The 24,100-nt window shown below is 38.8% G+C and overlaps 1 protein-coding gene across 1 annotated transcript; it reads right to left on the bottom strand.

Moving 5' to 3' along the window:
• Nucleotides 1-8,771: 8,771 nt before the first annotated feature.
• On the bottom strand, nt 8,772-23,138 carry LOC306832309 (ras-related protein Ral-B). Its single transcript, XM_079356884.1, has 6 exons — nt 23,002-23,138; nt 14,001-14,206; nt 12,011-12,219; nt 10,531-10,708; nt 9,999-10,443; nt 8,772-9,956 (listed from the first exon to the last, which is right to left on the bottom strand). Exons 2-5 carry the CDS (start codon nt 14,112-14,114, stop codon nt 10,321-10,323), a joined length of 624 nt encoding a protein of 207 aa, XP_079213010.1. The 5' UTR covers nt 14,115-14,206; nt 23,002-23,138; the 3' UTR covers nt 8,772-9,956; nt 9,999-10,320.
• Between the last annotated feature and the right edge of the window lie 962 nt (nt 23,139-24,100).

The following is a 24,100-nucleotide window of genomic DNA, read 5'->3' as shown; positions in this document are numbered from 1 at the left end:
TGACGTAAACAGAATGAACCGAGTGCACCTAACATGTTTCTGCTCAAAGTGAAAGAACATTCTTGAACCCATTAATTTCTCAGCTAGCTAGCTAAAAGGGCCCTCAAAGGCAGGGTTGGTAATTTTCGAAAACTAGCATGATTTTGAAAGTAGCACGATCCTCTCCATTCTCTGTCTTCACTCACCCCCCTCCACTCTTTGCTCCCTCAAAAGCCCCGCCCCTCACTCATTGAGTGTGGGCTCATGCATGCATTGGATAGAGAGGCTTGATTGGTTTCTAAAAAACGAACCATCAATTTGACTTTGGTTGAAGTTTTTACAGGCAACAGATGACAGATTTTATGTGTTCCTTTTTTCAGGGCACATAAGATCTTATTTACTGTCAGGATATAAAGAGAAATCACCTGACTCAACCTTTTGTACCAGTGGCATAGGTATCATTTAAATGTAGCAGCAATTGTTTTGATAATTTTTTTAATGAAAGTGTGTTTCTCGCGCTTTCTGATTTTCTCAAACGTGTCATGATTTTACTGCATAAACCTGCCGACTGTGTAGAATACAGAAATACAATCACATAGTTTGATGTGCAATTGAGCAAAAGAAATGTACCATGTTGTTAAATCCGGCTCATGAAGCGGGATGTTAGGTCTGTAATTATACTATGACAGTCAAATTAGAGGCTACAGATATCTTATGACTATATAATGATGCATCAGCTTCAAGTGAGGCTTTTTAATAAACTTAAGATGTTGTGACTAAATTAATCATATGTGTAAGTTAGAGTCCAACATTTACTTCTTTCTGGCATCACAACACAATCAAATACTGGGCGTTGACTTTTTGATGTGCTTTTCCAGTCTTCTCACTATACTCAGTTTACACTGCATGGTCGCTAAAGCGCTCATCCATAGTAACTTATCACATTTTTGTACATATATACACATACATTACTGGCTTTGTCTTTAAAAGCTTGCCCAAGGACACACTGACATTTGGTCTGCAGGAGTTGGGGATAGAACCCTCACAGAGCTCTGTGGGCAGATCGTGACACTGGACCTCAACCAACTTGTGTCTTTTTTTTCCTTTTTTTTTTTTTTTTGCAACCCATACCAGATCAGATCTACCACAAATGATTCAACTGATAATTTAAGTTGAGAAACAGTGGTTATAATATTCAGATCTCTTGTGCAGTAGGTGATATTAAAAACCTTCATTTGCATGTTCCCAGTCTTTTGTTTTTCTCAGTTCTTCCTGCATTCGCTGCAGCAGCTTTTTTTTGTTTGTTTTTTGTTTTTGTTTGTTGGTTATATGTTTAACTTCTTTATATATCCTAATGTTATAGTTTGCTGTGTGTTGTTAAAATTTGATGATCAGCTGAAACCAGATTTGTTCATGATTGTGAAAGCCTGGATCTTGTTCAATGTGGTTTGTCATGTTAAGACCCCCTCTCGCTCTCATGCTTCCATTGAGTGAAGATGCATGTGTTCTGACCTGCCTGTTCAGATTGAGGTAATATCAGAGATGATCCAATCAATATAAATCCACTTGAGAGTGGCCGCATAAGATTGGAATCAATTTCCACATGACGTTTGCTGTTCAAACTGTTACTGAAAAGTCTGACCTGAGTCACATTTGAGTTAGAACAGATTTTGCAGTTAGGTTGCAGCATTAGTGACTGATGGTGTCCCATTCTTACACACGAGGGGAAGCACAGATCAGCCCCTTTTTTCATGACAATGGTGTTATAAATGAATTGATTTTAACTTCTCAGAGTGTATTTTATGCAATATTGTGCAGTTGTTGTGTTTACTTCAGAAACTAATGATTAAAAAGTGAAGGTGAATTAAAAAAAACAACATGAAAAACAGAGAACAGTGAAACAAATGTTTGTTTCTTCTGCTGCCTGTTTGAAGCTTCAGATGCTGCAGATGGTGAGAAAGCTGTGGCTCAAACTAAACACACAAAATAACTTCAAATTAAAATCCAAGTGGTTTGTGGTTTATTAAAAATATGAAGCACTGTCACTGTTAAGCAGCTTTCAAAGTTGAAAGCCAGCCTATAAATTCTGAAAAATATAAACAAAAAAGAAAAAGGTTTAAGTTAAAAGTTGCAAATATTTGTCAGTAGTAAAGTTGATAGCAAATAACAAAGTCATTTCTAACATTACTTTGTAATCCATTCATTCAAAGCAACAAAATACAGCAAATATAATAATTTTCAATTTATTATCATAGAAATTATAGAAAAATAAGCTTTAGCCACTTATAAGAAGTCCAACATAAAAAAAACTAGTAACAACAGATATGCATTCCGCACAACTCGTGGCATTATTTCAACTTAATGTATTATCTAATTTTTCTATTGACAACTTGTGCTTTTTTAAGGTCACAGGTAGCCACGCATTACTGTAATAGTCACTAACACATCTTTTCCTGGGAGCTCTCTTTGGTTCCTCAGGATTATTAGTGGGCGGCGCGCCTGAACAACCAATCCCCCTTCCCATGTTCCCATGTTCCCATGTTCATGTACAGTCTCAGTTGTGGCTGTTTCATCATGAGCCTGGATTTGCCCAAACTTTCCACTTGTTAAAAGCCGTTGTTTTCTTGCCACTGTAACTTTTGCTAAATGTTGCTTAAGTGCATGCTCATGATGGATTAAGCTGGGTCTTTGTGATATAGCAGTAAGTAAGGTCTTTTACCTGTTTTTTGTAACATAATGATGGGAATGGTCTTTTACCTGCTTTTTTTGTAATGTTATATTGCCTTTTGTAGTGTCTTGAGAAAACACTTGTTATGAATTGGGGCTATACAAATAATGGTTATTTGATTACAATATACTAAGTTATTTTAGACTTACCTCCAAAAGGGACCATTAGAGGAAGACTTAAAACAAGCAAGTACAAGCATAAAATGTATACGGAAAATTGAATATGGCAATCAATCAATAAAAAAATGCTTATTTTTGCATGCAGAGCCTGAAATAATGCATGTTTAAGACATTTCTGTTTCAGCTTCACTTTTAAAACCAGATGCCTTGTGCACTTAATCTATCCAATCTATGGTTTTAATGATAACTTATTTAAACCTCAGTTTAGACTTCTTTGCTTTGAATATTTTCAAAGCATCACTTGATGTCAGAACAACAGAAAGAAATAGGAACTCTGACTTTTTGCTAGTATTTATTTATTTCAGTATGTGTTTATTTATTACATGACATAATGTCACTTTATAATAGAGATTTCTCTCATATCATGCATCAATGCGGTCAATATGAGAAAACAAACTGCTTGGTGAAATGGCAGGACAGCACGAGAAAACACACCGGACAAGTGTTACCACAGTAATTTCAAATTGTGGACAAACAATTACATTCAATGCAAAAGTGATACAATTATTTCTTGTTTCTTGTGTCATAATGCCTGAAGTAAAGAAGGTGTTTCTATTAATATTCATTGTTTTGAATTATCTTTAAAATGCACTCTGTTAATTGAATCACATGGACAGTGAAGGGACTGAGCTGGTTGTATCCATTTTTTATGCTTTTCTGAAAAAGGAGCTGTGCAAAGATGCACTAAAATCAGCAATGTTTCAGTTGTGTGACAGTGAACTAAAATCACGTTTTGAACTTTGTTGGAGAGGATGGCAGCATGTTAATATGTTTGAACTCTGGAACGCAACGTTGTTGTTTATTGCTGCTTAAGCCTTAACTGATTTCAATGCCTTGCTCTGAAAAAGTTGATCTACATTTCTGTTGGCCATCTCCCTGAACCTATGTGAGAAAAGCATTACTCCAATGGCTAAAACATTATTTGGGAAATTGGATAAAATAACAATTCAGGTAAAGAAAGCACAGACAATGACATTTTATTTTCATTAAACACTAAAACCAGTTATTCTCAAAAATCTTTAGACGGAAGACATTACGGATATTTCTTGAGATTTTTTTTCTCCAGATGGCAGCAACATCACCAAAAACACCAGCAGGGTCATACTTAGTGACTTTTATCTAAGCTAAAGCCTAGCAGACAGCTAATGTTACACTCCTGTCATTCAAAGCAGCCACACATTTTACAAGGCATAACTTCAATCCTTGATATATGTGAATCAGATGAGTTATAGAAAGCAAAACACCTTTTTTGCCAGTCTATGAACACGTTGAATTTTGCAGTTAAATTGGGTATGTTGTGTTGGGGAGTGAAGTTGATTTACTTGCGTTTGCAGTCAACCAACCATGGCCATTTAAGGATTTTTTTTTTTTTTTGAGTGGCTTTGGCTTAAAGGTAGAGGGATTAGTCGTCTTATCTGTAGATGGATGGTTGGATCTACAGAAGCTGCAGTCCACATGTTCAAATTGTTGTGGTCGAAGGCAATGAACTGCAAATTGCTCCCGAAGGTGAATGTGAGTGTGATAAGGTCCTAAGTGACACTTTGAATGGAATATTGTTGTATCTTAAGAGATATCAAACGATTTTTAACCAGTCATTTTGCCTGAGCAGGTTAGCACTCAAATATGCATGAGTGCTTTTTGTGTTTTTGTAAATTGTGTTCTAACCCAAGAACAAAACATCAAATAAAACATTGGTAAATCCTAGAATCTCATTAATGTTTTGTATTTAGGATGTATGAAAAAAATTGTTTTTTAAGAACGGTTGGTGTACAAGGCTCATTGAACTAACAATGTTGTGATGAGCATTATCTCACATCCCTCTATTGCACTGTTGGCTAAAGAAGATTTTTTCTTGTTTAGCACATACAAGTGCTGACCAGCGTGGGTATCTCCTGCACCCTCAGCACTGAGGATTAACTTAGAGTGAAGAGCTTCACTTCTTTCAAAGATAGAAATGGCAGGGGGAAAAAGGGACAGTTCAGATTGTCTTTCATTTCTTTTGTCTCAAAAACTCTCTCACTGAATCAAATGCTTTCTGCAGCACTATGCTATTACAGCCACACAGTGACGGTACAAGATGTATGGTCGATTGTTCCATGAAAGTCCAGAAAGGTTTGCTCTCTTCTTCTTACAGACAGACCAACAGCAATATACTTCTTAGTTATAAATGTATAAACTTTAAAATGACAAGTTGGCAGATGTTTTGTGTGCACAAGGAATAATCTGAGCTTTGTTCTTAATGGGTTTTTTTTCTTCTCATCACCAAACAAAAATATGTCCTCAGACATTTATTGTCAGGGAAAATATTTTAGCAAATAATCAATCAAAGAAAAATCCCCTTCTGAGGTGATTTTAAAAAACCCAATTAACGGTCTCCAATTAATTGTGTAGCCTTGTTCTTTGTGGGTGAAAGGACGGGCAGAATAGAATAGAAGAGTTCAGCGCACCAACACTTCCTGTTGCTATTTTTCATGAATCAAGTTGTGTGGCTCACTCCAAAACTACTTTGTACCCTATTTACAAAGCCAGAGCTGTGTACAAACGCTGGATTACTTTCAATGCCCACCAGAACTGACGACTGGCAGTTCACGAGGAAATATTGGCTGCATTTCACACAAGTCTTTACCTTCTTTCCGAACTCCCAATTCCTCAATTAAATTTGAATTCATTCTACAATAAGGGCTAATATACCTTCTTTTTGTGGCATTTAGACAGTAAATAGCCTGAATGCAGCCTAGTGGTGAACACACAGTAAGGGCATTAAAGATGCAGGAAACAGTTGACTATTCCTGCAGAATACCAAGACTGCCATCCAGTGGCCTCGTGGGGTCATGTGTCTCCTCTGAGACACACTGTGCAGACAGCAGAATATGGAACAGTCCCTAAAATAGGAGTTATTCTCCGTCCATTACATTCATCTTATAGGTCGAGCAGAATTCCACTGAGTCTGTTTCTCTTTCTGTATAATGAAGGACTGTGATGGTGCTTTATCACATGAACATCCTCATCCCCAACATTAGCTCAGGTATAATGAGGGTTACTCAGAGGACGGGGGCCCTCTCTACAGAATGATAAAAGACCCGCGAGTGCTCAGGTGACACTGTATCGGTCATTAGCTGGGCTCACTTTGCCCTTTCATATATTTCTAAATAAGGGCCATCCTGTGGGTTTTAAAGGACCCCCTAATCTGCCTACTTAGAGGATAAGGGGGAGAGTGGAAATCCACAGAGGTGAGTGTCAGGCAGGTAAATGTGCTTATCAGAGCTGTGACATGTTTAGCTTCTCAGGTTAAAACGCCACTACAGGCTTAAAAAACCCAGAAGGTTTCACCTGTGATATTATGAGGGGCTTAGTGTGTTTATTTGTGGCAAGCTCTGAATGTGTGTAAAGGTGGCTGCCATTAGAGTTACATGTTTGAAACCCTACAGTATTTTTTGCTGTTCCCTTTTTCAAGGTTTAAAACTGCATAAAACATTCACCTAGTGTTGGCCTGTTTGATCAATACTTGTAACTGTAGAATTCTTGGAAATGGTCTTATTTCTGATTCTGTTGAGATGCACAGCCCTGAGCTGCTGCATTGCCACCAAATAGGCAATTGATTTGAGGGTACGAGTGATATTTGAGTGCTGACGGCCAATGGGACTTACTGCTAAAATAGTACAAGTTTAACCTTCCATTAGGTTGTTCGAAATCTAGCAAATCCACCCCAATGTGTATGTGGCAGGAGATTTTGCTCAGCGTACAGGGTCATTAAAAACTCCTTATCTTAAAGTAACAAATATACATTTAGTCCCAATAGGAATGCCAAAAGAGCAGCAAAGCATTTTTTTAATTTAAATTTGAGTACTTACTGTCTGAAAGGTAATGTATTCAGGATGTCAGAGTTTTAACAACCTCCTTCTCCTTTTATGTCATAGATGGTTTGTTGCGTCATGCTTAAATAGGGGTCTTTCTTTGTTTCAACATAACAAAAAAGGGTAGACACATTTTGGCATCCTCCCCAAGAAAAATGCACCAAAGTGATTAGCTGTTGATGTGTGTCAACCACGTATTCACATTGTGAAATGACTTTCACTGAACTGGCCCCCAAAAGGGGCTGAGCAGTAAGAGCCCACGGCTGGTTTATCTTAAGGCTGGTGGTTCATTGAAACAAGTGAAGAGGGTTAACAAAATGTGCAGTGGTATATCCAATTAATGGCAGAGAGACAATTGATGCAAAGTGAGTAACTGATGGGTTATTTGAGTAAACTTGGGCACAAAATGCTCCGAGGGGGGAAGAAATGAAAACCATTACATTCTTACATCAGAAGTAAAACGTTACTGTCTCAGAGTCCATTCATAAGCAGTAAGATATCCATTCCCCACAAAAGTCAGTGGAGGACATCATTCTGCTCTATGATGGAAGCCTCACAAATGATTCTTATTCATACTTAATTAAGGTCCGTGGTTCTACCCTCAGCTCCTGTGGCTACATGTCCAATCGGAAACAGTCGTGTCCTTGGGCAAGACACCAAACCCCAAGCTGCTTCCGCTTCTTCCGTGGCAGTGGTTATCATGAGTGTGATTAGTTACTTCTTGTCCCTTTACAAATCAACATCTGCCATCAGTGTGTCAATGGGTAGGTGTGGCCCCCGGTGTAAACGTGCATTAACTAACTAGATGACTAGCAAAGAGCCATACAAGTGTAAGTCCATTTACCATTTACTGTTGTAATGTGTCATTACTGAAACAGATATACACATACCAGTTTAAGAAAGTTATTACCTGTACTGTATACCTTCTAAAACTTGTTTTTATTTCAGTAAAATATTTTCAGACTTAAATTACGTTTTACCAATTACTTTGAAAAAAACATGTCATATGTTATATGTTGGTTTTAAAGGGTATCATTTGTTTCCTTCTGATTTCAAAGTGAGGAATAGGTGCAGTTTTCGATTAACCGAACACTGACACTACACCTTAGTTGATAACTTAATAAAGTCAATCACTGACAACATATGCTATGTTTTGGTCCTCTTTGCAAATTTTAACAGCAATACTTTATATGCCACACATAAGATTGTCCCGCAGACAGCCAATATATATTAGACCCGTATCTGACAGTAAATATCTGAAAATAACATGACAGAATTTTTTAATCAAGATGAAAGCAGCCCACTTTTCTGATAGGTCTCTACAGCTGTGTTCTCAAATCTAAACATAGATATTAACACACACAAACTAAGATAGACGAATAAACTAAGATTAGTTAGCTTGGTCAGCTGTGCAGTTACATGTTTTTTCCTGTTGACCTGACTGGTCTTGGGCACTGTACTATAGTTAAATGTCTATTTTACGTCTTGAAGACAGCTTAAATCAAGTAATTGCTGTCACAAAGTTACGAGAAAATCAATCCTGTGAGATGAAGGCTCACAATGTGCTCATTACTGGATATAGTGGTTTGCCCTGCTGGCCTTTGCAGAGGCTAGATAGATTAGATAGATTTGAATTTCTGAATTTCCCCCATTGAGGAATCAATAAAGTTTACCCTTATACATGAAACTACTACATATAGAAAACCACAAGGTGGCACCAGTTCCCATACGACATCAGAATAGATTATATTATAATTATTATAATTCTCATGTTCCATGTCCTGTACCTAGATTTTCATTTAGTCTCTTCAGTGCATTTGAAGTATATTTAAACCAAATTTCAACACATGTATTTTCTGGGTTATAGACCTGCATTCAGTATATTCAGACATATTTATTTTTTGTTTTCAAACTGTAAGTGGATATATTCTTTTCTTACGATACTCAAACTATTTTTCTTTATATTCCCTTTATTCCATAATATAAAACAATCCACGGTAACACACAAAAGAAATAAATGCTGAATATTTATAAAGAAAAACACATTTATTCAGGAACAGTTACTGCAGAGAGAAAAGCAAACTCACAGCAGCAAGAACTGAAGCAAAATGAAAGGAGTACAAAATAAAATTGATCTGGCAGTGGTAGAATAATCTTGTTCACTGTTGCACTTAATTACAAAACAGCAAAGTAGGTGGCTCCCCAATCAAAGCTTCATTCACACAGACAAGGAAAGGTAGTAGGATGTTCTTGTAAATTCACATACTCTTTTATTTTACACACACTGTTCATCCACAAACGTGTTAGAATTTTCTCTTTCTTGGCACAAAATGTTTAAAGACCTCTGTCATCGCCCCACTAAGAATTACACTGACATCTTAGGTGTCGGCAATGTAGTGTAGTGCATGGTATATTAAAAAAAAGGTGTTGGTATTATATTCAATCATTGACAAAAAAAGAAATATGGCCTTCTGGATTGTCCACATTTGAAACACAGTAACACATGAGGGGATGTGCATCTGGTTACATAGACATGGCAGAACATCATAAAGCAAAACAGTCTCTTGTTACAGCCACTGCTTATTGACAACTCAATATTAATTACCACGCAACACAACTTTCTCTTCACGGACTCAACATATTTTACAAATGTAAACTATTTAGTTTACATGAAAAGTTCAGAAACGACCTTGACATGAATTATGGGTTCTTTGTTTTATTTATTGTCAAGAATAAAGTTAGCTTCAGTCCTTGTGAAAAATAGAAAATCAACTTTCGATCGATCTCTTGTAATCATGTAAGGCCTGATAACAGTGGAATCAAAAAACCCTGTTTGGCAGCAAGCCCTCTGATTGCACCGATTGTCGGATTCTCATGGTCAGAAAATCAAAAAAAAAAAAAAAAAAGGGACTAAAAACAAACCAAGCACCATAAAAAAGGAAGGCTCAAAGGAATATTTCAAGCTCTAGGTTTTTAACAAACATTACAAACTTGCCCTGAACTCATAAAGATCTTCAGAACAATGAAAGAGGCAAACATTCATGAACAGATTATTAAAATGAATGCAAATAGGACAGACAGCAGCATTAGAGTTCCTAGTAGGTAGATGAAGATCATAATTGGGGTCTGTACTGCACTAACTACGAGTGAAGAATTGTGCAAGCTAAGAATAAGGGGAAAAAAAATAAAATAAAATAGGAGCTCTTGTTACAGCCACTGCTTATTGACAACTCAATATTAATTAATTAATTAATTAACAGAGACTCAACAACTCTTGCGCTAAAAATACAATGAAAGTCAAAGGCAGTATAATTGCTGAGTTAAGCAGTGGAGAATGGCTTACGCAGCAAAGTGCAGGGGCAGAAACGTTAAGCCAATCAAGCACTGCCATCAGAGTCTCCTCAGTGGTTAACTTACAGATAAACAGCCATTAACAACTGGTTAAAAATGTCAAATGGGGGTTTAGATTGTTCTAAATACTAAACTATAACAAGATATCAAAAAATTGAAAATTTCATCCAAATGACAATGGCATGAACACTTAGTTCAATTTCAACTCCACAGATGTTCCATGACGGATTCAAAGTAAACAGCATCTTTCTTTGAAGCTCTTCTTATTCTTCTTGTTCTTTCCTTTTCCGTTTTTATCTTTGTTTTCAGACATTTTCTTGCCCCGTACTTCCCGCATTAGATCGAAGAATACCTGAGGAGAAGGAAAAACAAGGAGTGAATTGAGAGATAAGCATCCATCTGTGTTAATGAACAAAGCACGGAGTGTGTGTTAGTATACCTTGTCAACGTTGGCTCTGGTTTTGGCTGATGTCTCTACATACTGGACACCCCACTCATCAGCCTTCCCTCGAGCCTCGTCAACAGAAACCTGTCTCCGCTCCTCCAAGTCTGATTTGTTCCCTACCAGTAGGAGAGGGATTTTATCCTCCTCTGCCTTCACCCGCAAGATCTGTTCCCTTCAGAACAGAAAACAAAAGCTTCTTTTGTAATTTTGTATTTTCACCAGTTGTACTTCTGCAAATGAATATCTTCTACATATATAAATAAACTGTTGGGTTTAAACATGCATAACATGTCAATATAATGTGATGAACAGAACATTAAGAGTTTGTTAGAGTGGTTAGACTGGATGTCATTCACAGCAGTTTGAAATTAGTTGGTTTATTTGGTTGTTGTAAAAAAAAAAAAAACTTCAATGTATGGATTGATGATTCTCAGGCTGACAGTAAGCATAAGTGGGAGGAGTTGATTTGGGATAGCTAACATAACAGCATGGTCAACATGTTCAGGCAAATTCATAGCTCTGGATAAAAAGCAGCTGAGGAAAGAGTAGCTGCCACCATTGAAAAAACACTGAAAACGTTCAATCTTCTCTAAAAAGAGACACTGTTCACATCACCTGACAGAAGTCAAAAAGCGATATTAAGATAAACTGTGACTTTCGGACACTTGCGACCCTCACAGAGCAGAAGGGACACTATTTCAAGATGGTAGAAACAGCTAAGTCCTTGCCGATGTTACAGCTTCTCAGATTAAATTCTGTCCAAGCAAAACACAGACTCCTCATCGGTTAGTGCATCACATTCAACAACGACAAGTGTCTTTCATTTGAAAAATAAAAGTGATAAACACAAATGGTAGGTGGAAACTGAGACCAAAAGAGCCCCGTTTCCACCAAGTGGTTGAGTTTGTGAAAGATTCCCAAATTACCAACCCGTACCGTTTTACTCTTTGGTTCCCTTCTGTCGAGGTGCCAATATCGAGCTGACCCTAAAAGGTGGAGCTAAACACTGCAGTCTGTTGATTGGTTGAAAGACGTCCGTCACTACCTGTGTGACAGCGGCGAACAAAACACTGCCCTGTTTAAATACACAGTCAATATCGTTCGTCTGTATTTCTCCTCGCAGCACACAGACTTCTGTGAAACAAAGCTGGATTGAGTTTTTGTAATAGAGAGCCACATGCCACTGACAGAGTAGATGAATTGCTGGATGTCTTCCATCGTCGGTTTTGTTTCCTGAGTCGTGTTTTTGTCTTTATTGAATTTATTAGTGGGTTAGTTGTTAGCGATTAGTTGCTATGATGAGATGCTATGACGTAGCTGAAGCGGATATCAGCATCCGGCTGACACGCCAGCAACAGTTGGCTGTGGAAATGCAAACAGGATCAGGCTTTACCGAACCAAACTGTACTGATCCATATTGGACCACTGTGTGGAAACTGAGCTTAAATTCGAGAGACAGAGAGAGAGACAGTACCTGAACTCGACAGTTGCGGAGAAGGACTCGTGCTCCGTAATCGAGAAGACCAACAAGAAGCCCTCGCCACTTCGAAAATAGTTGTCCCTGATGGCAGCGTAGTCCTCCTGGCCGGCTGTATCCAGAATATCTATCTGGACCTCCTCCCCATCCAGCACCACCTTCTTCCTGTAGCTGTCGGCCTTTGTGGGCTCGTAGTCCTCCACAAACTGGTGATAAAAAGAGACGGCTGTTTGGACATGATAAAGTGTAAAACCCGAGATGAGCAACTTCGTGGAGTCGGCTACATCGCTTACAATATTTACATTTCTCAGCCACGTAATCGAGCACAGGGATGTGTACCGTTTAAGAGCAGAAACCAACCAGGACTGACTCGACCCTAAAGCGTCGGCACCGCAGGCACGCCGTCAACGTGACGCGGAATCATAAACGTGGCTTAAATGTCGAGTATGCTGTCCCAGCATAGCAATATGTGTAGTGTACTTGTGATATTCATCCTTAACACAAGAATCCCTATTCACGCATTAAGTGACTAGTGAGGCTGAACGGTGTCGTTCTAACATCGAATATGTGATGTGTGCATGTGCAACAGTCATCTGCAGGACATGTGACGTCGATCATGTGACCTGTCATGCTGTGACTTTAAGGTTGTTTGATGGAAATAAAACTTGAGTATTCTCATTTGATCATCAAAGTCTGTCTGATGTCACCTTCAGTTTGTCAGTGTGTGCACGTACACAGACCGCGTTTCCCCTGCTGTCGTCACACATTGACGCTGCGCTTATGAACTCCAGGTGCATTTAAAAAGGAGTTTACTCGCGCTGTCAGCTCGTAATGCCGTGGTCTCATATACGGATTTGTTGGAGCAGATTCAGAGCCGATTGTTAACTTTTATTCTTGGCTTCCAGCAGATAAGTCAGCTCCGGTGCGGCTCATGCTGTCGGACAGCTCGGGGTCACGAGACCAATGACATCCTGCGGTAACTTCAGCACGAGCTAGTACCATGTGTGTGGTATAAAACCTTCAAGAAAACGCAACAGCAAAACTGTCCATTCTGTTCTAATCTGAAAATAAACTGGATAATTGAACGTTGTTCTGGCGTCTGACTTCCTGTCCCGCTCGATCTGCTCTGTGGTGAGTGGTTGAAGTCGTGTAAGGTAACACAACAACACGCCGCGAGCTCACTGTGTCAAGTTCATGATGAAGCCGGTCTCTACTTCTCCATGTGTGTGACACTTACAGCACAGAAAGAACAAAACAAGTAAAAACGTGGTTGTTTGGTAGAAAACTGTCAGTTTTTCCCCCCCCCAATACTGCTCATCTCTGATTAATAGTACATCTGTGATACAGGAGCAACCGTCGTTAGCTACAACTTAGTTCCTTTTTAAGTAAGAGGTAGCAGCTTTAATGTTCTATGAACTGAACTCTTCTTCCTCTTTCTTACGTTTAAAGCTTTCCATTTGTGAACTACTTCATACTAAAAAAAAAAAAAAAAAAAAACATTCACAGGAAGTGCTGATTTAGAAAACACAACACAAACAGGATTAGGTCTGATGAAATAATCAAAGTGCTTCATGTAGAAAGGACTTCTCTGGCTGCTGTCTGGTCATCTTGAATCACAAGAGGAATTAGGTTACTGACTGTTTTTGTATCTCTCCATATTCAAAATAATAAAAATAAACCAAAGATGAGCTTGAAAAGTCATCTGATGCATTGTCATGTTTATTTAGCCAAAGCTAATTCACCACACGTCCCTAGTAGGGCTTTTGGTTAAGAAATAATGATACAGATTAACATTAGTAAAAATAATGATACAGATTAACATTAGTAAAAATAATGATACAGATTAACATTATTAAAAATAATAGTATTCTTATTCTATAAAAGGAGAATTAAAAAAAACCAGAGAGAACAGCACAGTGTAAAAACTAAATATGAGAGCGTGTCTGTTTTTGAATTAGCTGTGATTTATACGGATGTGTTCACTCACCTCATCGTACATGAACTGCAGTGTGAGGGCCGACTTCCCCACGCCTCCGCTTCCCACCATTATCACCTTGTGCAGTGCCAGAGAGCTCTGGTTTTTACTTTTACTCGTCGTCATCGTTGGATCCTTCTAGTTGTCACTTTCACACACACATACACTCACACACTCACACACACACTTCCCTGCGCTCACACACTCCGCCACACAACCTGCGAATTACAAAATGAACAACGGTCACAATCCACAGGAAAAGAATCTATGGAGATGCGTGGACAGATGGCAGTTGCTACTTGACAGATTTCCACTATGACAGTGACTTGGACTTGCTGTGCCAAGTCACGAGGCTCTGTTCCAACAAATCTGGAATCCTCACCCCCCACTCTTCACTTTAAAGTGCCAAATTGCCTCTCCTCATGAATCCAAGATTTTTTTTGTAAGTACACTATCAAAATGTCATTGAAGCTGATTAGTTGTAATGAAGCCACCGTTCTGTACTGCAGGAGTGCATTTAGAAAAGGGTGTCATGTGCTGACCTCCATTAAAAAGGAGGAGCACATTATTTGCCCTCGATCTCTCCACCACACGGACTTTGCTCTCAGAGGGCGAAAGCTCACAGTGAATCGCTTTCACTTGACTCTCATATCTCCTGTAGCTGTCAGACACTTGAACGGAGCCGATTGAATTGAGGGTAAATGCCTTTCTTGTCTCAACTTGCACACCCTCGACAGGAAGTGATTGTAAACGAGCAGCAGATGACAAAAAACAAGTCATTTATCAGAACGGGACGACAGACTGAATGAGCCAGTGTGGTTATTACATCTCTGCTTAGAGAGGGAACCTAATCTATAAAACATGCACTTTAAAAACCTTTATAGAAGAACTGTGTGTATGTGTGACTGAAAGAAAGCATCATGAGCTCATTAGAATAGCTTGAAGTGTTGAAACACAACTTCCAATGATAACTAAGACGGGAAGGTGCACTGTGTTATGCTGTTGGGGGGAAGGTCAGGCCTTTATTCGGTGGTCGATTGTTTTGTGTGGAAAAGGGTAAAGACAGCATGTGGAGCTTCTGTTGAATGTTACAGAGAGATACAGGATGATTTCAATCACTTCTTCTGGACAGTTGAAAAGTGGAAAGTGAAAGTGAAATGCCCGAGTTGTATCTGTATCAGCGTCATGATGTTGACGAGTGGACAAGTTGAGAACTGAAGGTTTTTCATAGAGAATACATTTGACCGGTATAAAGTGTACGCAAAATAAGAGGATTTCAAACATGGATGCTTTCATCATGAATGTGTGCATTGGTTTCCTTGCATTGTTTAAAAGCAGCATCGTAATGACCTGCACTGGAGCGTGCCAGCTCATAGTGCGACAGCTATCGGTACAGAGGATGTGGCATCACGGTCCCTCTCGCTGCAACCAGGAAGTAAAGCCTGACCTGTTCTCTTCCTGTCTTTGTTAGCAGTAATAGGCCAGTGAAAGTTCTCATGGGAAGGAGACGCACACGAACCGATGCCGCAGTCAGCACATATCCAATCCAAGTCATGACCTCCGCTCATGGACACAAACGCATCCCAAAAGATTTGCGGAAGAGGAGACCTCGTAAACACTAAACGGTGCTCTGCCTGGACGGGTTCATCGTGGCAAGAATCAGCGGGGAATACTTCAGCATGCTCAAATGAGACTCTATCAACGATGATGCAGTGTAACATATTGGCAGTGTTGTAGGACTTAGATTACATCTTTAACACCACTCATCATCACGTCGATGCTCATGGTCATAGTCAGAACATGTTTGTAAATAGATACCAAATTCATTTTTGGCAAACTTCCATGGGATGCTTCAAATACCCCAACACTTGAATCTTGAGTATGGCTTGCGATTTCATTCAACCACCGACACGATTAATTTGACGAAATGAGACTGAAGACAAATGATGACTAAAAACATTGAACTTTTTCATGAAAACACCAAAGCACCTGCTAATCTCTCTCGTACTCGGTTGGCCGAGCGGGACAACAAAACACACTTGTTTGTAACGTTTGGCGTCACCTTGGTAACGCCTGCTTGTTACAAACAACCCGCCTCTGCTCTACAGCTGCTGACGCTCACCATAATACTGCCATTCGTTTTTTTCGGAGGACCGCTGTGAATTTTGACGCCTTTGAAATCGATTTTTAACGGCCTCATGATAAATCTTTACGTCCCTAATCTCCAGGATGGACTTCAACAAATTTGATCAAAACACTCTTAAATCTAAATTCCTGCACAGTTGCATCATAATGTCTGTTTTTATGTTTTTCTTGTCAGCTCTTGGGGAAAAGAATTTAAATTCTGTCAGCCTCGCCTTGGGACTGATGATGTATGATAAACAAACTCCTGTAAAGTGGGATGCCGTCGGTCAAATATAAGACGGCTTTATTCCAACTCAGTGAGAAATACTATGAGTGATCGAGTGAGTCCAATAAATGTGAGCTGTTGATTCAGGGGGTTCAGAGGTCACAGGGTCGAGGGGATTTCTTTCTTATCTGATTCTTTTCGGGCTTTTCTGCCCAAAAAACAACGCTTCAAATTCCACAGATCTGAAAAGGAGATGACCTCAGTCTGGCTGTTCCTTCGTGTCACCTGCTTAAACTGAAGTATTCTGCGTTGACCAGGAGAAGGTGGTGGATCAATACAAACTCTGGTGTTTGACTGAGGCCAACAGAAGATAAAGGTCACACCTTCATTCATTGGGGTGAAAGTCATCTTACTAGTGTTTTCCACTCCATACCCTCTAATACTGTCAAGTATTATCTAAACAGATGCTCCTTTGATAGTTCTGCTGCCAACAACAACTCCCTCACCAAAGCAACCAGCAAATCTCTGTCTAATGCAAGGAATGTAGAGTATGATCCTCCACAAGGTGATCATTTCCATGTGTTCCACATACTAAAACAGTGAACTTCTAGTGATGAAAGAAACGACAGGAAACTCAAGTCATTTCGCACGAAAAAACCCCCCAAAAAAACCACCAGAATTTACAATTTAAACACTTCAAATCCATGACCCCCCCTTTACCTTCTCTGAAGATGATCTCCTTTTTAATATAGATGGAAATAAAAGAAGCTAAATTAACTGGTTCATACTGAAAGATGGAGAAGTGACAAAGTACAGCAACCAGTATTTCCAGGATAAAATGCAAATTTTAGGGATACACAATGAAAATGAAAGGGACGATGACCTGCTCTACCAAAAAATGTAGAAAGTCTGATCAAATGGTCTTGAATATGTTGGCAAAACACAGAGCGCACTTAAAAAAATAAAAAAATAAAAAAATAAATAGAGATTGCAGAACACACAAGCTCCATCGGACACAGGCACCATGTCGTCTGGTGGCAGAGCCTTTCAGGGAAGCTAATCCACATTGGCATCGAGCACGTCAAACCTCCCAGACGAGGAGGACATGTAAAACACTCTCTTAATTCAAAGAGACAGTTTCTACATATTCACCCTCCAGAGTGAGCCACCATACACAGTATGTAATCCCCACTCATGGGTCCATTACACAGACTGAGAGTGTGAAAGTCGAGGTAAACGAGAACAAAAGAGAGACGACAGAGTGAGATACTTTCAGGGTTTTAAATGGTAGCATCCTTAAAAGCAATGCATGTGCCCTTATTCTCTCCACAGAACAGCTGTTATAGGCCGGTTTGTCGAAGTTCACAGGTATCCCAACACATGGCCTCTGTATTGTGATATAGATCACATCATGAGGCTGTAGGAAATAACCAGCCCTACTGTAAAGGAACACAACTTTTATTTGTATAAAAATGATTTCTATTGTGATGAAAAGATTATTTAAAATATTATTTGATGCACCCCCCCCCCCCCCCCCCCAAGATTTTTCAGCCCTATAAATTGCTTCACCTCTATCCTGCTTGACAGTTCAATAATAAGGCTTTATGCCCTGTATACTCATCTATTGGTGAAGAGAAATTCACTTATTATGAACATGCTTATTGGGGAAATAAATCAAGAAGGCTCAAAAAGTCAGTTAACTTACTAAATAAAAGCTGCAACCATGAGTCATCTCCACCTGGCCTTTAGAAACACATCCATTTTCCCACATCTGTGTGTGTTTTTTTTTAAACAATCTTTGATCTCATCAAATTTCCTATTAGGATGTCAGCTAATGAAAAGGGGTTTACTAACCACTAGTCTTTAATAATGTGCCAAGCCTATCTTAATCACGAAGCTCCCTGTGTGGAAAAGAACAAATAACCAAGATGAGTCGTCTCGGTCCTGAGGCGTTTAAGAATGAGTCAACAGATGCAGCTCATGATCTTATTGTGCGTCGCAATGCAACGTGTGTTCACAGCTGAGGCACCCATAAAAGTGTTCAGTCAGAAAGACACAGCGACGATTTAAAAAAAAAAAAAAAAAAAAAAAGGTAGTTCACTGAAGCAAGGAGAGACGTGTTCAAGAAGCACTCCACGATGCATACTAAGAACCCTGAGCCAGGGCCGTGCACAGAGACGCCTTTGATTCAACAGGAAACTAAATCCCCTCAGTGGTCCAATCCTTCCTACTTCAGCCACCAAGAGTGAGACGCTTTTATTCACATACATTTCTTCTGGCTCTGTAAGCATGTGATGAAAATGTTGTGCAGTTTTGTTCCGTTGCAAATCATCCCCCGACTTTTTATGTAGTGTGCATATAGAGTCTGACATGACTTATTTCATGATTAAAAAAAGTAATGTAAAGCTTTTTTGTTCAGCCAAAATTGGACAACATTTTGTATTTTTACATGTTTGCAGATGTCGCTGACAATTTTATCCAAACACTCTTTTTTGTTTTTTTCATTTCAGTAGAAAGAAAGAAGACGAGGTCACTAATACACCATTCCAGGGACTTGCAGTTTAAATCACGGGGAGTAGTGAACATGTCTACATGACATGTTAGCATGGGGTTATGTTCTGCCAAACAAACTTTGTTGTATTTTATTCATTGTTTTCGTGAATGTATAGATATTCAACAGAAATGTACAAAACATTCAATCAATGGTTCAGATGTGTTTTATTTTATTTATTTATTTTTTTTTAAGATTCCTATCGCACAGTAAATTAAAACCATGAAACCAATTAATACAAAGCTTAATTGTCTGATTCCCATCATCTGGGACTGGGATCACTTTAGTACTGGTACATTACTGATCATGAGCCAGTAAGTTTCTCAGTACATGAAGGAAAACGACATTCCTGACTCCCCTCTGGGATCACAATAACAGCAGAGTTTCAGAAACACACAGCCAGCTAATGGGCCATGAAACATAATGATGCACAAAGACAGTGTCACGACTTCATTCGTGCCAACAAAGGTGCTGAGGGCCGTCATAAACGACATCCACTACATGTTTTTATTACTGCTGCAATGATGCCTAGAAGGGGTCGAATTAACTTTTGAAGGGGCTCAAATGGCCTGCTGTATTGCTGCGTTTCATTGAGCTCAGAGCTGGGAATGACATCACACCCGAGCTGAGTGTGTTCCAGTTAAAAGCAACATGGATACCTCCTGGAGCACCTCTGTTTTGTTAGCTAATAAGAGACAATAACAACACACTACGCGATAGTTTGAACACAAACTAACACAGAGAGAACTGTCACGATAGTATCTGGGTGATTGATTTAATCTCACAAAAAGGAGGAGCAAGCGGCTATAGTTACAGCTTTAATGTGCGGTTAATGCACGTCGCCGCCATGTTGGATTCTAACACAGAACTCCTGTAACTCCGACTTTTTAAATACGACTTCAGGGGGCGTTCCAGTTGACGCTTCCCACTGGGAACTCGGAATAGCCCACTTCCATGTTCAACTGGAATGCAGCATGAGTACGAAGTTCAAGTTTGACCTGGCTGCGACTGCTGCATCGATTTCCTACTCTTTCCACCGTCCTTTCAAAATAAATGCATGAAAACACAATACAATTAAACGTTAAAAAAAAAATAGTTTTGGGCATTTTCCTAATAAAACATTAGGTGCATCAGTATTGATGATTAGAGAAGTTCAACATTGTTCCTATTATTGAGCTAAATATTTATTCATATTTTTGAAAAATTAAAAAAGGTGTTATGTACGTTATTACGTTGCTAGTAAATCATTCCTCTGCAAAATAATACTTCTTAAATCAAAAAAATAAATAAGTAACATGCCAGCCTCATAAGCAGATGGTTTTCTGACTGATGCCAAGGAAGGAGAAAATTAAAAAAAAAAAAAAATCAGTAATACAGAGAGCTCTTTCTATCAGCCAACCAGATAAGGATTCAAATAAGAACATTGAAGTCTTGCTGAAAATGTGTTTCATTGTTATATTTACAAAAGAATGAAGATTGAGGAACACAAACCATCCAGAGAGTCTCAGCGGAGAAAAGAGGAATGCATGGCCGGTTCAGACCTCAACCTCTCATGTCAGGTGCCTGCTATGAGCCTTGAACTGTGAAGTCAACAGCAACGTTCACATAATTGATCACAATACAGCTGTGTTATTGTTTCAGTCAATAGAGAGAGTCTAACTTATGATGCTCTGAATGCACACCCACCAGAAGGGAGAAGTACTTCACCCTTTAATCGGGCAACTAACTATTTTTTGGTACTTTCCGTACATCTCAGTAAGGTCGAGAAGCACGTGATCCTCACTCAGCCAATCAGAAGAGATCGCCCTACGTCACTCATCCTGCTATTGTGGCATTTTAACCAAATATGGAAACTTTGTCAATGTTTATTTTTCGACATGAAATAAATTTTTTCGGAAAAAAGAAATAAAGTTCTGTTACGTCCCCCCAATAACACTCTGAGGTTGATTTTTTTTAAATTTCCAAGTACTTCAATGAGTGCCCTCTAAAGGGTTAAACACACATTTCTGGATGTCATAGTCTCATGCTGTGTATCACAGAAGGACGTTTTGGTTGTTCTATCCCTGTGTTCCCTCTCCTTATCTTGCTTTCCATGAAAAATGATCCCCGAACGGAGAGTGGTTGAAAACTCTGCAAATGTAATTCTTTGATTTAATCCAAGTTAATCGTTCAAACCAACTTTATACACTTCTTGTTCTATTAAAGGCTCAGTTTTTCTGTTTAATAGCCTACAAATTAACTTCTTGATTCTTTACTCTATTGTTAGCCCATCACCTAAAAGGGGCTTTATGTAACTTGGTCACAATCATGTTTTATTGCTCATTAATAAGAGAATACTTAACTGATGAGTTAAGTTAAAATGAGGCGTTCACTGACTGGCCTCGAGCACATCACAGACTCCTTCACAGACTCCACTTAAGCACAAGAAACCAAAAGACATTTTATCTGTGGAAGCCTGTCGAGCCAAACCAGAATCTGACTGGTGTTGGACGGAAACTACAGTGGGAGAGCTTTTCATTCATGAAGAGAGCTTCGATCGGTTTTGGGGATAAAAGCCGACCCAGAAATGACTTCTATTGAAAAGGTTTTCTGTCATTGCTCTCTTCTCATGTGCTCTGACGATGTTTCACCTCTAGTGCTCTTAATAACTAAACCTTGTTTTTTATTTTTTTCAGGTCCAAACAGTGATGTTAATTTACAGTTGGTTTGATGTAAATTAGAGATACAGACTACATCAGGCTGGTGTGTTGCTAACTAAAACTTTCTGAATGATGTCACACTCACTAGCTTATACTTGCGTCATAAATGCAGACACAAAATAAATGTATGCTCCTATGTGAGTGTCTGCAATAAACTTGTGCAAATTATATTTCAAAAGACTGAATTGACTTCATATTTATACAGTCGATCGATCAGCGGATCACTTGCTGTGGACATGTGGAAGCTGCTGGAAGAGTTCTGCCAAACATCCCCTGAAGTTGTTGCCCTGAACATAAACTGATTGTTTTGGACTGACAGTGGCAAGTATGCACTCATCCTTGATGACTGGCTGACGTGGAATTCAATCACTGGTTCAACCCAACAAACTGCTGGGGACATGCTAAATGAGACTCTATGCTTTGAAGCATAGGGACCTCACCGATTATCACTCATTATCCTCCAATGTTCACCAATTACTAATTTTGTGAAGCGTCTTCCAAACCTCTGAACTGAAAATGGTTTATATACATTTGTTGAATGTTAAGTGGAGATTAGTCATGCCTAGATAATTAACTAGAACCTTACACCAGAAATAAAGATGGAAAACAATGTGTTCATCTGTTTTAAAGGACAGTAACACTAAGTTAGCCTGGGGAAACCGTGAGCCAGTTTGGGTGTGTCATCTCCTAAAGAAGGAAACTTATCAGCACAATCCAATGTGACAAATGATTAACGGAAAAGTAGGCTTAGTTACAACAGGTAATTGAAAACTCTAATCAGGAGTTATAGTAACTTAAACATGATAAAATAAACACCAACCTCACGTCAGTAATGTATTTCATCAGCTAAAAGTTGAGTTTACAAGCTAACGTAGCTACACTGCTGTGTGAAGGCAGCTGAGCATCAACACAAAAGCGTAAACACGGACTTTACTGCAAGGACAATACTTCAAGTATCTCGTGTGTCAAACAATGTAGCGTTAAAGCACCACCGTGTAGTCACATTAAACATCTGTTCGCGTCCTTCGTCCGTACATGTGCCCAGAAAAGACTGCTTACTTTGTTCACATCACTGACCCAAAACAACAGGGTAACTCAGCTAGGCTAAAGAGAACTTACCAGTCAGAGTAAGGTAGCTAATACGTTCATTTTGGAGGTTATAGAAAACCAATTTAACATAATCATTAAAAACAACAAGCTTTAAAACTAAAGACGACATTAAAATACACAAATGTGTTAAAGTCAAAGATGGATGAGGGCATTGTATGTAAAGCAGTTACCGTTCTGGCTCCATCGGTCGCTCGTCCTTCCTTAAAACAGGTGTGGTATTATAAAACTATTAAGGCCGAATAACAAAAAAAAAAACACAACATATTTACTAACTGTTAGACCAATAAGTGTATAGTGCCTTACCAAAGCAGGATGATAATTTCTGCCGTCAGCTGATGTTATCTTGAGGATTGCATTAGTAGAGTGTTTCGAGACATTGGTTTTCCAAACACAAACCGCTCCTGTAATAAAGCCCCACCTTCCGGATGTACAAACAGCAGCGGACAGGATGTGATGTCATCATCGCTCGTTTGCTCTGATGTCATGATTTTAACCAAAGACATTGACAAATAGTATTGAAAAAATGCAAAAGCAGAATTTCCACATAGTTAAGGGGAAAATAATCATCATATAAACGACTCTTCAAGCAGTCACAGCTCCGCAGTTATTCAGTGATTTCCCCCTGTAGGCCAAGGCAGAGGTTCCCTGTAAATTACAAATGAATGCAATACAATATTGCAAAATGTGTCACATTATTATTAATTGAAAATAAGTACACGATTTTATTATCTGCCAGTAAAGGTCACACATTTTGTTTCTAATAATTCAAAATGCCCAACTATAATCAATAGTACTTTTTTATTGTGAGCGTGTTCCACTTGTTTTACCCCATGGGAAGAGTTTGGTAAATGGTTAATGAACCTGACGAAACCAGTTGTTTCCTTCTTTTGTCTGAGTGTACATTGTGATTGATTTGAACTCTAAATATAAATGATGGTAATCATTTATTTATACAGGTAATGCCATACAATACAATGTTGTGTGCTGTTGTTTTCCTCTTTTGGTTGTGAGCAGGTCTATATTTAAGAATGAAATAGTGCATGTTCAGATTTGTTTTCATAAAGTTCTTTATCCTTTCAAGGTCTAATGCCTATAGGCCAGAACTTGTGCAGAATCCCTACAGAACCATACATTCAAACAAACGATCCACAGTTATATCAATGGACTTGACATTGTGGAACCACACTTTGTATGCTCCTGATATTTTTTGTTATCAAATACCTTTTAAGGAAGTGACCAGAGAGTACCAGGCAACAGACTGCAAGATAAGGATGCAGTCTCTTAAGCGTACAGCAGCAAAGGTGAGACAATTCAACAGTTTTTTGTGACTATTGTTTTTTTATGCTCCACATTACTTTTGTTTGTAAGATTTGCTGTCATTACAGAATGCAATATTTCAACA

This window comes from Symphodus melops (assembly GCF_947650265.1).
Source record: "Symphodus melops genome assembly, chromosome: 12".
Lineage (NCBI taxonomy): Eukaryota > Metazoa > Chordata > Actinopteri > Labriformes > Labridae > Symphodus > Symphodus melops.
Note: the sequence above shows the minus strand (reverse complement) of the source record. Positions and strands in the feature narration are given on the sequence as shown.

Coding starts and splice junctions, on each gene's coding strand:
- LOC306832309 (XM_079356884.1), bottom strand. CDS start 14,114: ATGACGACGAGTAAAAGTAAAAACCAGAGCTCTCTGGCACTGCACAAG. Junction 12,220..14,000: donor TGCAGTTCATGTACGATGAG/GTGAGTGAACAC, acceptor TTTTATCACCAG/TTTGTGGAGGACTACGAGCC. Junction 10,444..10,530: donor CCAGAGCCAACGTTGACAAG/GTATACTAACAC, acceptor CCTTCTCCTCAG/GTATTCTTCGATCTAATGCG.